The sequence below is a fragment of the Plodia interpunctella genome, chromosome 28 (genome assembly GCF_027563975.2).
Source record: "Plodia interpunctella isolate USDA-ARS_2022_Savannah chromosome 28, ilPloInte3.2, whole genome shotgun sequence".
Classification (NCBI taxonomy): domain Eukaryota; kingdom Metazoa; phylum Arthropoda; class Insecta; order Lepidoptera; family Pyralidae; genus Plodia; species Plodia interpunctella.
Window position 1 is genome coordinate 4,066,843 of NC_071321.1, and position 19,271 is coordinate 4,086,113.

The following is a 19,271-nucleotide window of genomic DNA, read 5'->3' on the forward strand; positions in this document are numbered from 1 at the left end:
GACCTTGTCAACTACCACTCTCTGACCTTGTCAACTACTACTATCTGGACTTGTCAACTACCACTCTCTGACCTTGTCAACTACTACTATCTGGACTTGTCAACTACTACTCTCTGACCTTGTCAACTACCACTCTCTGACCTTGTCAACTACTACTATCTGGACTTGTCAACTACCACTCTCTGACCTTGTCAACTACTACTATCTGGACTTGTCAACTACTACTTTTTGACCTTGGTAACTACTACTATCGGACCTTGTCAACTCCCCCACTGTCAGAGCTTGTCAAGCAGGCTATAGTAATGGTAACGGTTGCCGCAGGAGCGCGTGCCGCCGCTGTTGCCGCGCAGCAGCGGCTGCGCCCGCACGCTGCCGCCGCGCCGGACTGATGTACTCGCACAAGGTATGTATATGTTTACTAGCCGCACCACGCGGTGTCACCCGCCTAATTAAGTTAAATTAAAATTCAAAAAATCTCCGCAATTTATTACCACTGATAAACGTTATATTTTGACAACATGTAAAACCAATTTGTATTGTGAAAGACTGGTGTCAGAACAAAGCAGAGCTTGTACAGTCAACAGCACATCAAGTTACCCCGCTTGAACCTCTATGGCGCGGTAATAGCGACGAGTTTGCAATTAATTTCGGTAGATTGATGTGCTGTTGACTGTACACTAGCGTCTCCCCCTCATGGCGTCCACGGCTTTTGTTATACACACTGTCTATACTATTATAATAAAGAGGTAAGTGTTTGTAAGTTTGTATGTTTGAGGCGAGTAATCTCCGAAACTACCGAACCGATTAATATGTACTACTAGATGTTGCCCGGGGCTCCGCTCCCGTGGGAATTTTGAGATAAAATATAGCCTATACCAATCTTGGATTATGTGCCTTTCTAATGGTGAATTTTTGAAATCGGTTCGGTAGTTTCGGAGATTATTCGTCTACAACAAACTCACAAACGCCTACCTCTTTATAATAATAGTATAGATATATATATTATGTATCCCGCAGGTAACTCGCCGCCGCCGTCTCCGCCCGAGCGGCCGCTGCCGAGTCCAAAACATCACGAATTAACTCGGTGAGTACCATCGAAACAAATCATTTTATTTGCTTAAATAGGGTACGTAATTCAATATCCACACAATGGTTCAGAACAAGCCTATTCAGCCGCTGTCAACAGCATACACATGTTAATAACATATTTAAAAATATATAAAATTACATCAGATAAAAACAAGATAAAATAAAATCACACAATCACTTACTATCTACCATCCTTACATATTATAAAGCAACGTACTCTGCCCCGTCTGTCTGTTCGCGATAATCTCAAAAAGTACTGCACGGATTTTCATGCGTTTTTCACCAATAGATAGGGTGATTCATGAGGAAGGCTTAGGGATATCATTTATTGTGTTTTTACCCGAGCGTAGCCGGGACGGGCGGTTAGTTTACGATAAAATATCGTCGTTCACGACCTCCGTGGCCCAATGGTCACCACGCCGGACTGCTACACTGGAGCTCCCGGGTTCGATCCCCGGTCAGGGCAACGTGGAAAATGATCTTTATCAGATTGACCTGGGTCTTAGATGTTGAAATTAGTTTGTTTCGGCATTTTTCTGACACTGGTCGATACCCGCTCGAGTTCAGATTGTTTTCGTATCATTAAAATTGTTTTTTACTGGTGTCAAACGCAAATCCTCCTAGAGACTACTTGGGTTCAACAAAACAAGTAACTTTTATTCTACGACTTTCCGTGATTCGTAGTTTTATTTTTTCATATAAAAATATACAATCTAATTTGCGATTCTACACATGTTAACTCTATGTAATAGCCAAGCAACACGAGACTGTACATAATTGATTAAGGGAATTTTGGTATGTGTTATATTCTACCAGGTTATATTCTACCCGTGTACCAAATTTCATAACAAGTTCCGTCCAGTAGATTTTGCGTGAAATAGTAACAAACATACATACACACATCGCACAAATAATATTAGTAGGATGATATAAAAAATTAATTCAAATTAACATTGAAATTAATTTATATATTAGATGATAATGTAATATAATACGTAATATTAATCTTGCGATATATCGACATCTGTTATAACCAGACGCGTCTGTCTGTAATGTTTTTATCGTAAACTAAATAAACACCATTTTGTGCTATGGCGTACAGACAGCCAAGACGTAAAAGGTGTGTTAGTAGTGTATCAGAATTATTGCAAACTATTACGAGTATTATATAGCGGTAAGCGTTGGTGAGTTTCTATGTTTGAGACGGGTATAATTTTGCGAAACTACCGAACCGATTTCAAAAATTCTTTCACCACTTAAACAAATCACACAGATTGAGCTAGCCTCAAAGTAAGGTTGGGACTTGTGTTATGGGATATTAAATCAACGATACTATATTTTATAACAAATACATATATAGATAAACATCCAAGACCCGCTAATCAGAAAAAGATCATTTTCCGTCATGACCCGACCGGGGTTCGAACCCGGGACCTCTCGGTTCAGAGGCAAGCCCTTTATCACTGCGTCGAAGGTACATTATCCGAAATTGCTATAGGATATATTTTGTCTCAAAATCCCCACGGGAGCGTAACCACGGGTAACATCTAATTCATTTATAAAATCGATTCACTATGCTTCGCGCTGGGCACGGCATCGTGTGAATAGTGCGACTTTCCTATTCACATTAACTCACCAGCGAGTCGATTCGCAGCCGACCAAACACATCGCGCCATTGTGACGCGACGACAACCACACCGCAATGTGATTGGTTCGCTGCGTCTCACTGCGTATCGAAATGCAAACTCACTTCGCCTTTTGTTATAAAGTGTAACGTAGTAAGGGCCATTTTACCTCTACTGTAGGTAAAACACTATTATAAAAGGTTATAATTAAAGATGACATGAGACGCAAGATAGAACGAACCGTTAGAAACTGAGACAGAAGATAAACGGTTCGCAAGATAATGTGAAATAAATTAATATTATGTATTTTTGCCCCAGTGCCCCGGCGATGTCCCCGCAGCGGTCGCCGGCGCCCCCTGCCCCCGCGCCACCCTCCACCGCCAGCCCTCTGCCCACCGCTGACAGGTATTGTATACCAATCTGACTCATGTATAGTGAGTGGTTTTCATCACAGAAAACATCGTGAGGAAACCTGCACACTGGGTGATTATTATTAACTTGTGTGTGAAATGGAGAAGGCAATGGCAAACCACTCTTATTAATAATACCAAGAAAGTTGTTGTGTATGTTTCATTCCACGTAATGACCACGACCCTCGGCCATGAGGAATACGACTATGAAGAATGAAACTTCTAAAAAATTTCACCAATGGCTTAACGCGCCTTCCGAAGCACGGAGAAGCTTAAGATTCATTTTTGGTCACCCATCCAATGACCGACCATCGTAAGAGTGACTTAATCGGTACAATCGCAGGCCGAGTGCGCAAACTACTGCCCCTTTGAGCTCCTCACACCACCACCGCTAAAACTAAATAACTGACTGTAACAGATATCCGTCCATGCGATATGTTATGTGTCTTGTATCTTTGTGTTCTCTTATGCTCCAAACATATATGACATATATGTTTCCAGACAAACATACAAATAATATGCATTTTATTACACTTTGCTTCAGGTTTTTGTTTATAACATGAGATAACTTGTGTCAGTGAATGAACAATGATAGGTGAACCTGACGGAATTTGTGTCAGTGAATGAACAATGATAGGTGAACCTGACGGAATTTGTGTCAGTGAATGAACAATGATAGGTGAACCTGACGGAACTTGTGTCAGTGAATGAACAATGATAGGTGAACCTGACGGAATTTGTGTCAGTGAATGAAGAATGATAGGTGATATTTTTTATTTTGTTAAAATAAATATTCCCTCTTATTATTATAAGATTTTGATTAAAATAGGAGAGATAACAGCTTTAAATGTTGTTTCTCTTTCAGGTAAGTTTTTAGTTATAAGGTTTGAAATAAAAATTGTAGGGTATTCGTAAAACATGTCAAAGATAATATTTCTCTTGCAGAGCAACGCAATTTACTTTTATTTCTTCCTCTTCTAATAAGACATGATTGTCCCCAGGAGTTCGGCGTTCAGTTTCCCCGCGAGGGCCGCGCCCTCGCCCTCGCCCCCCGCGCCGCCGCTCACTCCGCATCGTAAGTCCATTCTATATAGTCTTATCCTTCACAATCGAACATATTTATTATGAGTGAGTTGACTTATGAGTTTTGTATTTTTTGACGTCAATTTCTAAAATTGTGGAACGAATTTTTTTTTTCGCAGATCCCCATTAGGTCTACATTTTTGTGTGTGTGTGTTTTTTTTTAATTAAAATGTTGAAATATTATTATTGTCAATATATCTGGTTCTAAGCAACTTGACGCGATGAAACCTATATATTATTTTATAAATTCAAAAATCATTTTATAAATTTATAAAATGTATAGCGGAAGCTGTACAACTGTGAAAACTGCATAAAAATCCATCAAGTAATTTTTGCGTGACGCGCGGACAAACATACAGGCAAACAGACAAAAATTCTAATAACAATTATTTTTAAAAACTACTATTAGTCGCCATAAAGACCCCCATAATGAATTTTCTTTAATATCTCCTACGTGCAGACGCGCTTACAGTTTTATTATACGTATAAACGTATATTGGTAGAAAATAAAGGCTTTTATTTTATTATTGCAAGGACACTTGATACGACACGATGCCTTCTTCAGAATTATTATAGAAGCAAAGGTGTGTATTATAGAAGGAAGGAAAGAGGTGCCCATGAAGACACAAACTGGATGTTTTTTTTACAGGACTATTATTATTTTGGACAAAATAAAACAATTAAAAACGTGTCGTTTCAGCGGGCGTATGGTGCGGCACCCCCCCACCCCTCCCCCCCAGGAGACGTAGAGACTCCGCCGCCCCCACCACGCCTAGTTTCCAGGTAAATAGTCTTATTGTTATCACGTTTATTATGGGTATATATAAATAAACGTATCCCCAAAAGTAAATTCGAGACTTGTGTTATGGGATACTAACTCAACGATACTATATTTTATAACAAATGCATATATAGATAAACATCCAAGACCCGGGCCGATCAGAAAAAGATCATTGTCCATCATGACCCGACCGGGTATCGAACCCGGGACCTCTCGGTTCAGTGGCAAGCACTTTACCACTGCGTTACCGAGGTCGTCAATATATGTTGACATGTTACAGAAATATATCGCTCCGTCTAATGTCCCCTGTGCGCATAGTGTTACACTTTAAGTGTAACACACTAAATCTGTTACAGATGTATTTCTGTAACACTTATTTGCGTGTTTATTGCTTCGCTCCCGTGGGAATTTCGGGATAAAAATACCCTATGTGGTATTCCAGGTTATATTCTACCCGTGTACCGAATTTCATAACGATCCGTCCAGTAGATTTCGCGTGACAATGTACAAACACACATCCTCATAAACTTTCGCAATTATAATTTTAGTAGGATTATTGTAGTTTTTTAAGTCTCCGGTTTATACGTTGGTTGCTTCCGCAGCCGCCGGCGGCGAGCGCCCCCCGCGCGCCCCCGCCGCTGCCCCCGCGCCCCCCGCCCGCCCCCGAGCTCCTCAGACCCGCGCACTCCACCATATTGCAGAGGAGACATCATTCTATGTAAGTTTTATAGGTTGTATCACGTGTTCAATGTATTTACAAGGTTTTACTGTAACTTGCAATATGTTCGGGTGGAATCTTGTAATTCAATTTTAATGCAGGTATCTTCAGTTGAGCTGAAATTTTGTACACACGTTTAGTTTGAATGACAATGCATTATTATGATGAGCGTGACCTGATGGTGCACACAGGAACGGCTCCCTACGCGGGAACTCCTTAAACGGTTTACTGCACGGACGTGATTTTATTGATTGATGATTGATTGATTTTTATATTTGTATACGTACAAATTACATGTGAAAATTATTACGTATTGTTGAAAAATCGATTATTAGTTCAAGGTTTGAGCTAATAACTGATTTGATTTTTTAACATGTAAAAACTTAACTTTACAAGTGTGTATTGCTGCTAACACTGGTGTCAGATTTTATTGAAGTCGCCTAAAGGCAATTGACGTGACTTTTACGACTTCTTACCGCCATCTAGCGGCAGGTAGTCGCATACACACTAGCGAACTAAACTATCAACCAGTGTGCAGGTTTCCTCACGATGTTTTCCTTCACCGGAAGCAAGTGGTGGTCTATGAAAACTACTATACATGAGTCAGATTGGTGCACAAACTCATGTGGCACGAGTGGGATTCCAACCTGGGACTTTTAGATCGCAGGCGGACGGTTTTAAGGTGATACATAACTGCACACGAGCGCCACCATCACATTTATACCAATTTCTTTTGTTTATTAGCGAAAACTAAAAAAAAAATATCTTTCCAAATTGTTCTACACTAGATAAAGTAATTGATTGCAAACTAAATAAACCGAACCGAAAACGATGGCCACCGAAACCTTCACATTGGACTGTGATGATTACACTGTGTGATGGAAAACGACTAAATACTTTGCAATGAATTGTTTTATCTAGCGTAGAATTATTTGGAAAGAGGATTTTTTAGTTTTCGCTAATTCAAATTCAAATTCGTTTATTTTATGAACCATACATATGTAAAATACGTTGATATGTATTGTGATAATGTACACTAAGTCCCGCCATTGGACATACAAAATTAAATAACAGAAATTAATGAATGTATGTGCATTAACATAAAACTATTTAAAGTTATATTTATATATTAGTTTATATCTTATAGTATTATTCAGAAATTTGACCTTCACAGGCACAATCTTAATATTTATAGTTATTTCTCACAAGCTACAAACTACTGGCATTTCGGAACGACCACTGCTGAGAAGAAATGCCGAAAGAAACTCATTTGAACAGTGTTGGTCCCTATCATGCCAGATCGGCTTACCATTATTGTTTCTTACAATGTTTTTTCTTTCTAATAATATATAAAAGTACATAATGTACATAGACAAAAGGTATATCAAAACAGGTTATGATTGTGATCCGAGTGCAGATTATAATATATATATATATATATATATATATTGGCAGCTTAAAGCTGATACGTGTATATCACAGCATTTAAATGTTCATAAAGTCTATTTTTGAAAGTGTTTAATTTCTGACAGAGAATTCCACAAACGCACGACACGATTTGTCAGAAAGTGTCTCTTAGGATCACCAGCACACGGAAGCTTGCTTAGTTTCATAGAATGTCCTCTCAGTTGTTTGTTTAAGTTCATAAAGTGAACATGTCGCCTATATTACTTACATCATCTAATAGTGTCCAATTTATTAGAATAATGTCTAATCAATGTCAAATTTTAAATATGAGTATAAATATCAACATACGAATTAAATTTTATTAATCTATAAGAAATAATCTATCTATGTACTTATATGTATATCTATGTACTTATGTATGTATACTTGCGTCACTGAGTGACTGACTGACAGACAACGCACAGTCGAAACTACTGGGCGTAGAAATGTAGGCATGTAGGTTCCTAGGACAGTGCAGGGAAGCACTAAGGAGAGATTTCCTGAAATCCCCACGGGGAACGGATTTTCACTCACATACGAAGTTGTGGGCAAAAGCAACCTATTGATTATTAAAAAATAAATTTAAAAAGACTATGGCTTTGGTGCTTAGCAACCAATAATAAAAAAAACGATCTTTTGAGAATTCTTACAACATATCTTTAATTTTATTCCCTTAACCACTGCCCAATTTAAGTAATTTAAGTGGTTATGGGCCCAGAAAAGCCGATCAAGGGAATAGATATTGAGTAAAGAGCAGAAGAAAGGAAATATTTTCCGGGAAAAATTTTTCCAAAGAAAGTGAAGATCGCAATTCAAAATGGAAGTGTCAAATTCAATGAAAATTGAGAAGTTTGATGGTAGAAATTTCAAGCAATGGAAGTTCCAGGTCAAGTGCGCCTTGAGAGCAAAAGGCTTGAATATTGAAACTCCAAAACCAACTGCAACTGCAGCGCAAGTGCAATGGAACAAAGATGACGGTATGGCTATGTTTATTTTGACCTCGTCAATGGACCTGAATCAGATATCTCTGATAGAAAACTGCGAAACTGCGAAGGAAGTTATGAGTAAATTAGAAATTTTATATGAGCATAAGTCGGAATTCAATAAAATGATGGTGCATGAGAAATTCTACCAATATTCCTATTGTTCGGGTGATACAATGGCACAGCATGTTTCAAAAGTAGAAGGGTTAGCCAAACAGCTTAGAGAATGTGGTGAGAAATTAAGTGATACGGCAGTGATAACTAAAATTTTGAGCACATTACCATCTACATATCGTTCTCTGCGCCAAGCATGGTTATCACTTGATCCAGATAATCAGACGATCCAAAACCTAACGTCACGTTTGATTGACGAAGAAGCAAGTCTACTGAAAGATATGAAAGATGATACTGCTTTGCTAACCTCGAAGAAAAATTTGAAACAAGTAAAAGAGAATGATAAACCTAGTTCCGTGAGAAATGCAAGTACTTCAGGTCATAGATTTATCTGTTACAATTGTAATAAACGTGGTCATTTTGCTAGAGAATGCAGAGCGCCTAAGAAATCTATTCGTAAGAATCAAGAGCAACAGAATATGTTAGTATACAATGCAGAGAGTGATTGGTCATCTGCAAATGGAGACAACATATGGATATTAGATAGTGGAGCATCCATGCACATGACATACAAGCGTGAATTCTTCTGTCAATATATGGAATTTAATCAGAATGATAGTAACAGGACTGTCAAATTAGGAAACAAACAGAATATTGAAGTACTTGGTGAGGGAACGGTTTTGGTAAAAAGTAAGTTGAAAGGAAATTGGCAGATTAGAAAATGTACTGTATGTGCCTGATTTACGAAGAAATTTATTTTCTGAAGGAGCTGTAACCAGAAAGGGTTATATAATAATTAAAAATAAAGAAAGTGCTCAAATAATAAAAAATAATGAAGTTGTAATGTCAGCACATCTGAGAGAAAACAATTTATATGAGCTAGATATAAAAGCAATCATACAAGAAAGCTGTAATATTGTGCAATCAGATATTAAAGTGTGGCATGAACGATTAGGGCACTTAAATGTAAAAGAGATTAAAAATATGAGCAAAACTGGAGCAATTCCCGTAGTATTGACTGGAAATGGCAATTTTGTTTGTGAAGCATGCCAATATGGTAAGCAAGCCAGAAATCCATTTAAGAAATCCATGAGAGGTGCAACACAAGCAGGAGATATAGTCTACAGTGATGTTTGCGGACCTATGTCGGAGTCATCAGTATCAGGTAGTCACTATTTTGTTTTATTTAAAGATGGTGCTACGAGTTATCGCCATGTATATTTTCTAAAGCACAAGGATGAAGTGCTTGAATGTTTCAAGAAATATAATGCGATAGTCAACAATAGATTCCAGCATGATGTACGTATCCTGCACACAGATAATGGTCGTGAGTATGTGAATAAAGAATTTAAGAACTTCCTGGAAATTAAAGGAATAACTCATGAATGTACAGCCCCTTATACCCCGCAGCAGAATGGAAGGTCTGAAAGAGAACTGCGAACAATAATGGAGAGCGCAAGGTCTATGCTTTATGCAAAAGATATCCCCATGAACTTGTGGGCTGAGGCAGTTGACTGTGCTGTTTATTTGTTGAATAGAAGCTCGTCTAGTCAAACTATAGATGTTTCACCTTATGAGCTATGGTTCAATCAAAGACCGAATTTGAATCACATTAGAATATTTGGTTCAGTAGGGTATGTACATATTCCTAATGAAAAACGAAAGAAGTTAGACAAGAAAAGTACCAAAATGATGTTGGTGGGATATGAGCAAGAAAATTATAGAATGTATGATCAAAATACGAAAAAGATAACTGTGTCAAGGGATGTCAGGTTTGATGAGCTCAGTAGTGTAACAGAGCCAAGGAGAAACTATGCGGAAATAAACATTGATGGACAGGCTGAGGAAGATCAGCAGACAAGAACTCCACAACAAAGTACCTTAGATGAATCTGATACCCTAGAAGCATCTTCGTCAGATGAAAGTATGAAAAGCTCTGAAGATCAAGATGTTTGTTATCAACCAGCTAGCAATACAGGCATGACATTAAGACTTTACCTCGGAAAAATAAGAATATGGAGGTGAATTTAACAGAAATCAACGTCCCAGAGACGTATGAAGAAGCTGTGACTGGGCTGGAGAAGAAAAATTGGAAGAAAGCTATTGAGGATGAGCTTAAATCTCATGAGAAAAATAATACTTGGAATATTGTGGATAGAACACCAAAGAAACCTATCACATGTAAATGGGTTTTTAGTATTAAGAAAAATAAGGAAGGAGAAATAGAGAGGTATAAAGCTCGCCTGTGTGCTCGTGGGTTTTCCCAAATTAAAGGTATGGATTACAAGGAAACTTTTTCACCGACCTCCAGGTATGATTCAATTAGATTAATATTGAGTATAGCGGCAAAAGAAAATTTAGAGATTGAACAATTTGATGTAAAGACTGCATTCTTGTACGGTGATCTTTTGGAGGAAATCTATATGGAGGTACCAGAGGGTGTCGAAGCAGACTCGTCGAAAGTATGTAAGTTGAACAAATCGTTATATGGTCTTAAACAGTCTCCCCGCTGTTGGAACAAAAAGTTTACATTGTTTCTTACTACTTATGGGTTTAAACCGTGTCATGCAGATAATTGCATCTTTGTTGGATATTTTAATAATATTCAAGTTTTGTTAATAATCTATGTAGATGACGGATTATTGTTATCAGAAAACAAAGACATTTTATCAGTAACATTAAATGACTTAGGAAATAATTTTGAAATTAGAACATTAAAGTTGAATTCTTTTGTTGGTATGGAAATAAATAAGACACCAGGTCGTATATCTATAAGTCAAAGATATTACATTGAGGGTGTAATAAAAAAGTTTAATTTAACAGAAGCTAAAGGCTGTAGCACACCCGTGGATGTAAATGTAAAACTATCTAAAAATGAAGATGAGAATGATACTGTTAATAGTTTTCCATATAGAGAAGCAGTGGGAGCGCTAATATTTTTGTCTTCGGTGTCTAGACCTGATATTACTTACGCTGTTAATTTAGTGAGTAGATATGTAAGTAATCCAGGTGCTATACATGTCAATGCTGTAAAACGTATTATACGTTATTTGATTACTACAAAAGATGTGTCAATTGTATATGAAAATGGTACAGAGTTAATTGGATATTCGGATTCTGACTTTGCAGGTGACATAGATTCTAGAAAATCCAATACTGGATATTTATTTTTAATGAATGGTGGACCTGTTACTTGGGCAAGTCGAAAACAGAATACAGTAGCATTGTCTACAACAGAATCCGAATATATGGCTGCTAGTGATGCTGCTAGAGAGATTTTGTGGTTAAGACAATTTTTATTGGATATAGGCAAACCACAAAATACTGTAACATTAAAAATTGATAGCCAAAGTGCAATTAAATTAATACATAACCCTGTATTTCATAAAAGAAGCAAGCATATCGATGTTCGTTATAATTTTATTAGAGAAAAGGTGGAACTGAAAATAATTAACATAGAGTATGTAGAAAGTTCGTATCAACTTGCTGATTTTCTGACCAAGGCGTTACCCCTTAGCCGGTTTAACTTTATTAGAGATAGTATTATGAATAGTGTTTGAGTTATTTTCAGTTAACAAAGGGTTATGGAATATTTAATTAATGTCAATGTAGGTCTTTTTAATTTAAGTGGGAGTATTGATTATTAAAAAATAAATTTAAAAAGACTATGGCTTTGGTGCTTAGCAACCAATAATAAAAAAACGATCTTTTGAGAATTCTTACAACATATCTTTAATTTTATTCCCTTAACCACTGCCCAATTTAAGTAATTTAAGTCAACCCATATCTAATAAACAAAATAAAGTGGTAATAATGTGGCGTGAGTGTGCAGTTGTGTGTCGCCTCAAACAGTCAGATAGAAACGTATGATTGCGGCGCTCAGGTCGGCGGCGGCCGCGCCCGCGCTGCCGCCGAAGCCCGCCGGCTGCTGCGTGGCCGCCGGCACCAGGCGCTAGCCGTTACAGGTAACATACGTATACTCAATATTTTTATTGCATACTATAAAGTTGACATGGTGTTACAAATTATATAATATATAATTATAGGAGGTCGCACTCAAAATGTTTATAAATTGTAAATTGAGAACTCAATTCAATTTAGAACTCTAATCAAATTTCAATCAAATTTAAATTCGTAAATTAACTAAATAAATTCATATACCTGTTGCCCATACCTGTATCTAATACCAAGACTTAGTGCTATTATACTAGATGTTGCCCACCATCGGTATACATACCATATATACCATACTAGAGACTACCATACCATACTATACATACCATACTAGATGTTGTCTTCGCTCCCGTGGGAATTTTGAGATAAAACATAGCCTATAGCAATCTTGGATAATGTACCTTTATAATGGTGAAAGATTTTCATACAATTTCTCCCGTTACAGCGTTAGCGGTTAATCCACAGTCCTGTGCAGTGCCAATAATAGTTCCGCTTAGTTATTACACGACGACACCGCATTCTCATATTGTTGATATTAACTCTATTGTACAAAAAAAATGGTAGAAAGTTTTGTCTTCTCCGACACACTGGAGCCAATGAAACACAAGAATTCTTCGAAGTATATGTATATTCTGTGCAAAACAATGGGATAAATGACATTTTTTTTTCGATTTGATTAGTATTCGAAGTAATTGAGTGAAAAAAAAAACCACTGTAATAATGACAATGCTTTCAAAGATATGACAGAAATAAATCAAATCTTTTTTTATTCGTCAAAACACTCCGTACTAAATGACATGTAGGAGTGACGTCACAACGTGATAAAATGTTCGCAAAGAAAGCTGTGTTTGTTCGACAGCTACACTAAATATTACGTTTATGTTGATGACTTGTTAATAAAAGTTGTTACAAAATTTTAGTTTTTTATGATGAATTTTAATGGACTTTTCTACCGACTTTAAATCTTCGTATTGAGATCGAGCTGCATTGTTACAGTCTATGAATTATCATAATGATCTTAAGTATATTTTATGATACTTTGATTAAACAAATATTTTCCATTTTTTGTCGTTGTCATCTACTCTATTATAATTTAAAAAGCGCACTTATTTGTGATGCTATAAAATATTGACTACGATACATATAAAGCTACAGTGTGTCAATAAAGATATAAAAAGGGATTTTTAAGAAACTATATTTTTTGCCATGGCAACACCGATGGTCACGATTGGTTGGTAAACACCCAGTGTTGCCAGGAGACAGCGGCCTTATTTATTTTCTATTTTTTACAACCACAAATCCACAGTAATAATGTTAATGTGTAACACGTGTAAACTCCGTTTTTTTTTTTTAAATTACAATCACGCCATGTCTTTTTATAATTTTACAGCGATATAAATTAAAATAGACTTTTTATGAAATTACTATTAATAACTTTTGTGGTTAATAAACGTTTTACTTTAGAATGTTCTAAAATCAGTTCTGACAATCGAAGATTGTTCACATGTTTGAACTCTTAAGAAAAAACGGTGTTTACGTATATTTTTTGGTATATTGTGCAATAAAGTTTCACTGGTCTGATCGGTAGTTATGTTGTTTCTTAGTAGCAAAATGTAAAAACGATCTTACGTCGCCACGTAAGTCATTGTGCGTTTTACGCCTCGCTTTGAAATATACTTTAGCAAAAAAAAAAAGTGTGTAAAAATATTTTGAAAAACCAATTTGTCGTGTCGTCGACTGTTAAGACGTTAATAATGAATTAATAAATAGAGACAAATAGTGAATAATTACATTATGCGTTGGTAAAATTATATTATTTTGTGCGGACAAACCTTATGACTCACCGGCGTATCTTTTACGTTATATATCTGCATTCAAAGTAACTGACTTTCATTATACTAGTGCACACTAAAGTTTCACGACAATACTTGACATTTAAAAGTTAAAATGTTGAAACCTTACAAAAGTATTATCATGCTGCACTAGTTTAATGAAAATTATGGTTAGAATATTGATTTGTTGATTAGTTTCAGTTTTTGATCTTATATCGGTCAGATAGTCAAAAAACTGATAAAATTTTATATGTAATATATTATTGATATATACATAGGCATGTTGTATATTTTGTGTTTTTATTCTTGCAATGGATTGAATATAAAAATTTTAAAAGCCCTAGGGGTCTGTTACACAGCTTACTGATAAAATATCTGATAGCCTATATGTAACATATCTAACTAAAAAAAAGATAAAAAATTTGTTTCACAAGTGTTAGATATTGCTAACTAGCAAATGACATCATTCATTGTAATCTGACAGATAGACTAGATCTAGCAGTTAGTTTATCTGTCAGATTAATATTTTATCAGGAAGTGGTGAAACATGCCCCTAGCGAGTAATACTCCGGTTCGTTATATAAAATGTTATATAATTGATATCAGTGTAATATTTGTGTCTATATTTAATATCAGTCTATATAATTATTTTTTTTTATTAAACATTAGTGACCGCCCGCGACTTCTTACGCGCGTAATAAAAGCCTACGTTACTCCTAATACAGATTATATAGACTAATATCGACTATATAATGTACGATGGTACGATGTGTGTATGTATGTGTGAGATAAAAACAATGCATTTATGTATATAGCTGCGTGGACGCATTGACATAACATGTATGTGTCTATGGTCGATTTTTACTACAAAAGTTTATGGTTGTCATTATATATTCAAGTAAGTCAATATTAAAATGTTTATTTCTATGTTTAAAATTGTTTTTTTTTTTTTGCGAAGTAAGCAATTACACCATTTTTGTCGTTATGTCATTTAGAGCGAGGTCTCATTGCCCCGTTGCGTCGTAACTCCGTTGTTTTATATAGGTTGATCTGTCGACGGGCGTCAACGCAACAAGGCACGACGGAGCAATGGGGCTGGGCTTTGCAATTAATTTTGATGGCTTACTATTCTGTTAACTACCATTTTTCAGGTGGAAATCGATCGAAGACTTTTTGCTTCAAAATCATGAAATCACACACAATGGAAGTTATAAAAGGACAATTATATTTTATATAATATGATCGTGGACTTAAATAATCTTTTTAAAGTAATCACTATGTAATGAATATACACGGTTTGTGGTATCAAACGCAAAACCTCCTAAAGACTACTCGGGTACATCAAAACGAGCAACTTTTATTCTACGACTTCGTGATTCGTAGTTTTTTTTTTTTCATATAAAAAAATACAATCTAATTTGCGATTCTACACATGTTAACTGTATGTAACAGCCAAGCAACACGAGACAGTACAGTGGCGTTATGTAGCGGAATCGAACATAGAGTTAATGTTATATAGAAACGACATTAAAACTAAAAAAAGTAAAAATGTTTGTATTTATCACGTTTAGACAAAAGTCGTAGAACAAAAGATGTTAGTCTCTATGCACCTTATGCGCCTTTGGAAGGTTATGCGTTAGATACCAGTGACCCTGTATAATTTCAGTTCTATTTTTTTTTGTTCTTATGCTAAAAGTTAGCAATCATTATTAAGATAAAGAATTTAATAAACCTAATTTCTAACTTAAACTACATTATATATTAACGGAACTTAACACGAATATAAAATGTAACTATCATATCAACCACTTAAATAAATATAATCCCTTATGTGGCTTTATAAAAACTAGTGTGGGTAATGTGATTGTTGAGAAACTGCATTCACTACCGCAACTTTACACCGCAAATACTCCAGCCTGGCTGCGACCACGGCGACTGCAAGGCCGTCGAAACGTCAGCTGCATTAAGTAAAGTGGTTCGCGGTAAGTCCCGTTAATATATATGGAGTTAAGTGGAATACTGCCCTAACGACATTAGGGGTTCTATAAAATTACAACAATTTTGTAATCACACAGATTGAGCTAGCCCTAAAGTAAGTTCAAGACTTGTGTTATGGGATGCTAACTCAACGATACAATATTTTATAATAAATACATATATATATATATATAAACATCCAAGACCCGGGCCAATCAGAAAAATATCATTTTCCGTCATGACCCGACCGGGGATCGAACCCGGGACTTCTCGGTTCAGAGGCAAGCACTTTGCCGCTGCGCCATCAAGGTCGTCAATTTTGTAAAATTAAACACTTGAGTAAAAACATTTTTTTTGCTACTAAAGTACGAAGCGCAGTACTTTTGTTGATCTTTCATAAAATGCATTTAAAACTAATTAATTTACTTTTTTCACAATAACAAAGTGATATTACTGTTATTTATGATGAAGAAAGAATTGTATGAAAGTATGGCTGTTCGAGTCTCCATACGCTTCAGTAATAGATATGCCGTACAGTCAACACCACACCATAAACCTTTATGTTAATAGCGGCGAGTTTCCAATGAATTTGGGTAGGTTTATGTGCTGTTGAAAGTACACAAAATGTGAATATAGTTTATTGGGTTATTTGAGACTATTTTGAATATATCTATCTGTGTGCAAGTAACGCGCCAAAACTATAACACACCAGGAGTTTGACACGAAATGCGCATATCGCAAAATGTACACTTGAAAGCATTTTGTAAGATCGCAAAATGTGAATAGATTTCAAGGGGCCGACACATACTCTCTCCCTCTTATACATAATATGATTTTTTAGTGTACAACTTATATAAAATGTACAAGTATAACCTATTTTATATAAAACTAGCCTTTGCCCACAACTTCGTACGTGAGTAAAAATCCGTGTCCACGGAGAATTTCAGGAAATCCCTTCTTAGTGCTCCCCTACACTGTCCTACGTGTCCCGTGGGAATTTACACACCGAATTTCAGCTTTCTACGCCCAGTAGTTTCGTCTGTGCGTTGTCTGTCAGTCAGTCACTCAGTAACGCAAGAGTTTTATATATATATTAGATGTATTAAACTCATATAAGTTACAACCAAATAAGTAATATGTTATGTTATCGTTAGACTAAGAACGCAGTTTTAATGGTCGTAATGTTACTGTACTTTTTGAAATCTATGTTCGTTTTGCGAAATGCACATTTTGCGCCAGACTCTACTCCAGTGATAATGTAAAATGTTACGACATTTTTGTTTGCTAAATTTCGCCGTGCGTGTCGTCTTTAAAACACGCCAGGCGAGTTTTATTCATTCAACATTCGAGTTTTGTTAATTGTTCCAATATTATCAAATTATCTAATTTTAAATCTGATATTAGATTGCTTAAAAACTCTCTTTTATAAACTATTAAGATTCAAAATAGATTATTTATTTTAAATATTTTATTTAAAGGTAATAAAATGTATCAAAATAGTCTCTTCAAACCGTTAATAGTGAATATTATACACGTTTATGCAAGGTACAATGTATATACGTCTCATTCCAACAAACGAAAGAGACAAATATACATTTAACGCCTCTTTATTTAACCGTGTAGTAAATTAGAAGTTGTATTGTATGTATAGTTTATTAGATATATTGATGTTTGGGGAGCTACTTTGGCCTACGTTCCCTATAATATTATTATCATAATATGGTGCCTCTTGGTTTGGTAGAGAATCTGATTTTTGACAAATCTAGAATGGAATCTAAATTACTCTACATTTTGTTTCAAGACATTGTAAATTTAAATTAAATATTACCTAAGTTAAGTAAGTTCTTATTTCACTACATTTTACAAATATCGTATCACATCTTAATCCTTTACGGGGTAGACATGGCCAAGAGTCGCAAAACTCAGCGACATTTGGCAAGATAGCCGGCTTATTGGTGGAATGAAACTCTGAAATAGTAACAGCCAATATAGCTAGAAAAGATTCCTTAATATCCCTTTCCCTTAATTAACTTTTACATGGGAGGACCAGCTGATTATCCGTTCTCCTTCCGATCGTTTAGTTCGATCAAAATAAATGAATTTGAAATCAGATAGTCTCAAAATCAAGTTGCGCCATTGATATCCGTGAACGACCAACGTTGAGTTAATTATAAAGATATATAATCTTCAATGTGCTGATGATAAAGCTTGGTCGTTTAAGGATAGCATTTCCGCAGTTGGTAGTTTTCAGATTGTATGCATACACGTTAACGTTTATGATGGAAGAGCAAGTTTGCTTTTGAGAAATACACTTATTTTATTTATTTATACATATTTATTAGTTTTATTTACGAGATTGATAAAATAGACGTTTAAACTGGTCACAATAATTGTTTTTTAAATTATTATTTTTGAATAATCTGTGCTTAAATTTAATTTTTGATCTCAAATACTCGACAGAACTCTGTGTGTTTTAATTCAGGTACGATTTAATTCTTTGTAAAATAAATAATAAATAAATATATTAGGACGAATCACACAGATCTAGCCCCAAAGTAAGTTTGAGACTTGTGTTCTGGGATACTAACTCAACGATACTATATTTTATAACAAATACATATACAGAATTAGATAAACATCCAAGACCTGGGCCAATCAGAAAAAGATCATTATCCATCATGACCCGACCGGGGATCGAACCCGGGACCTCTCGGTTCAGTGGCAAGAACTTTACCACTGCGCCACCGAGGTAGTCTAATCGTCGTAAAATGTTGCCATATTTCAATTTCAAAACTGCCAATATCGAAAATGCACTAAGATTTCTACACACCGAGCGCGATCAGCGTCATATACTATGAGACTATTAAGACTAAAAGCTATAGCGAAATCTTTTTTATAACATTATCGTGCCCGATGTGTAAAGACCTTTATAGTTGCTAGTAGATATAAGGAAAGACCACCTGTACAATATACTGTAAATATATAATCTAAGCTTAATATAGACATTCATATATATACAGTTGCTGAGTCGTTTTATTGATTCCCTTAAAGACATCTGCATAAGCGTGGAAGATTTTTATATGAAACGTTCAAATTTCGAAATTAAAACGGCTGTTATTTTTCATTTCAGAAATTGTTTTAAAAATATAATACCATTAAAATGTATGAGCCACAAAGATGAACACTGAACTATTATTATTTAATATTAGTTAAAACATATTATGATCAAAACACCTATAGATGTTGACCTCGACGACGA

At 35.6% G+C, this 19,271-nt stretch overlaps 1 protein-coding gene across 2 annotated transcripts in view; it reads left to right on the forward strand.

The window, feature by feature from the left end:
* Sos (Son of sevenless) overlaps positions 1-19,271 on the forward strand; it is a 65,513-nt gene that overhangs the window by 34,574 nt on the left and 11,668 nt on the right. Inside the window, exons 28-35 of one of the 2 annotated variants that reach the window (XM_053766214.2) lie at positions 322-403; positions 1,018-1,084; positions 3,033-3,119; positions 4,126-4,199; positions 4,908-4,990; positions 5,591-5,706; positions 12,133-12,214; positions 12,649-19,035. In XM_053766214.2, the coding sequence (XP_053622189.1) occupies positions 322-403; positions 1,018-1,084; positions 3,033-3,119; positions 4,126-4,199; positions 4,908-4,990; positions 5,591-5,706; positions 12,133-12,205 (582 nt within the window). In that variant the 3' untranslated portion in view covers positions 12,206-12,214; positions 12,649-19,035. Of the gene's footprint in view, positions 1-321; positions 404-1,017; positions 1,085-3,032; positions 3,120-4,125; positions 4,200-4,907; positions 4,991-5,590; positions 5,707-12,132; positions 12,215-12,648; positions 19,036-19,271 lie in introns of those variants that run through there. The other variant, XM_053766215.1, reaches the window with a different exon arrangement.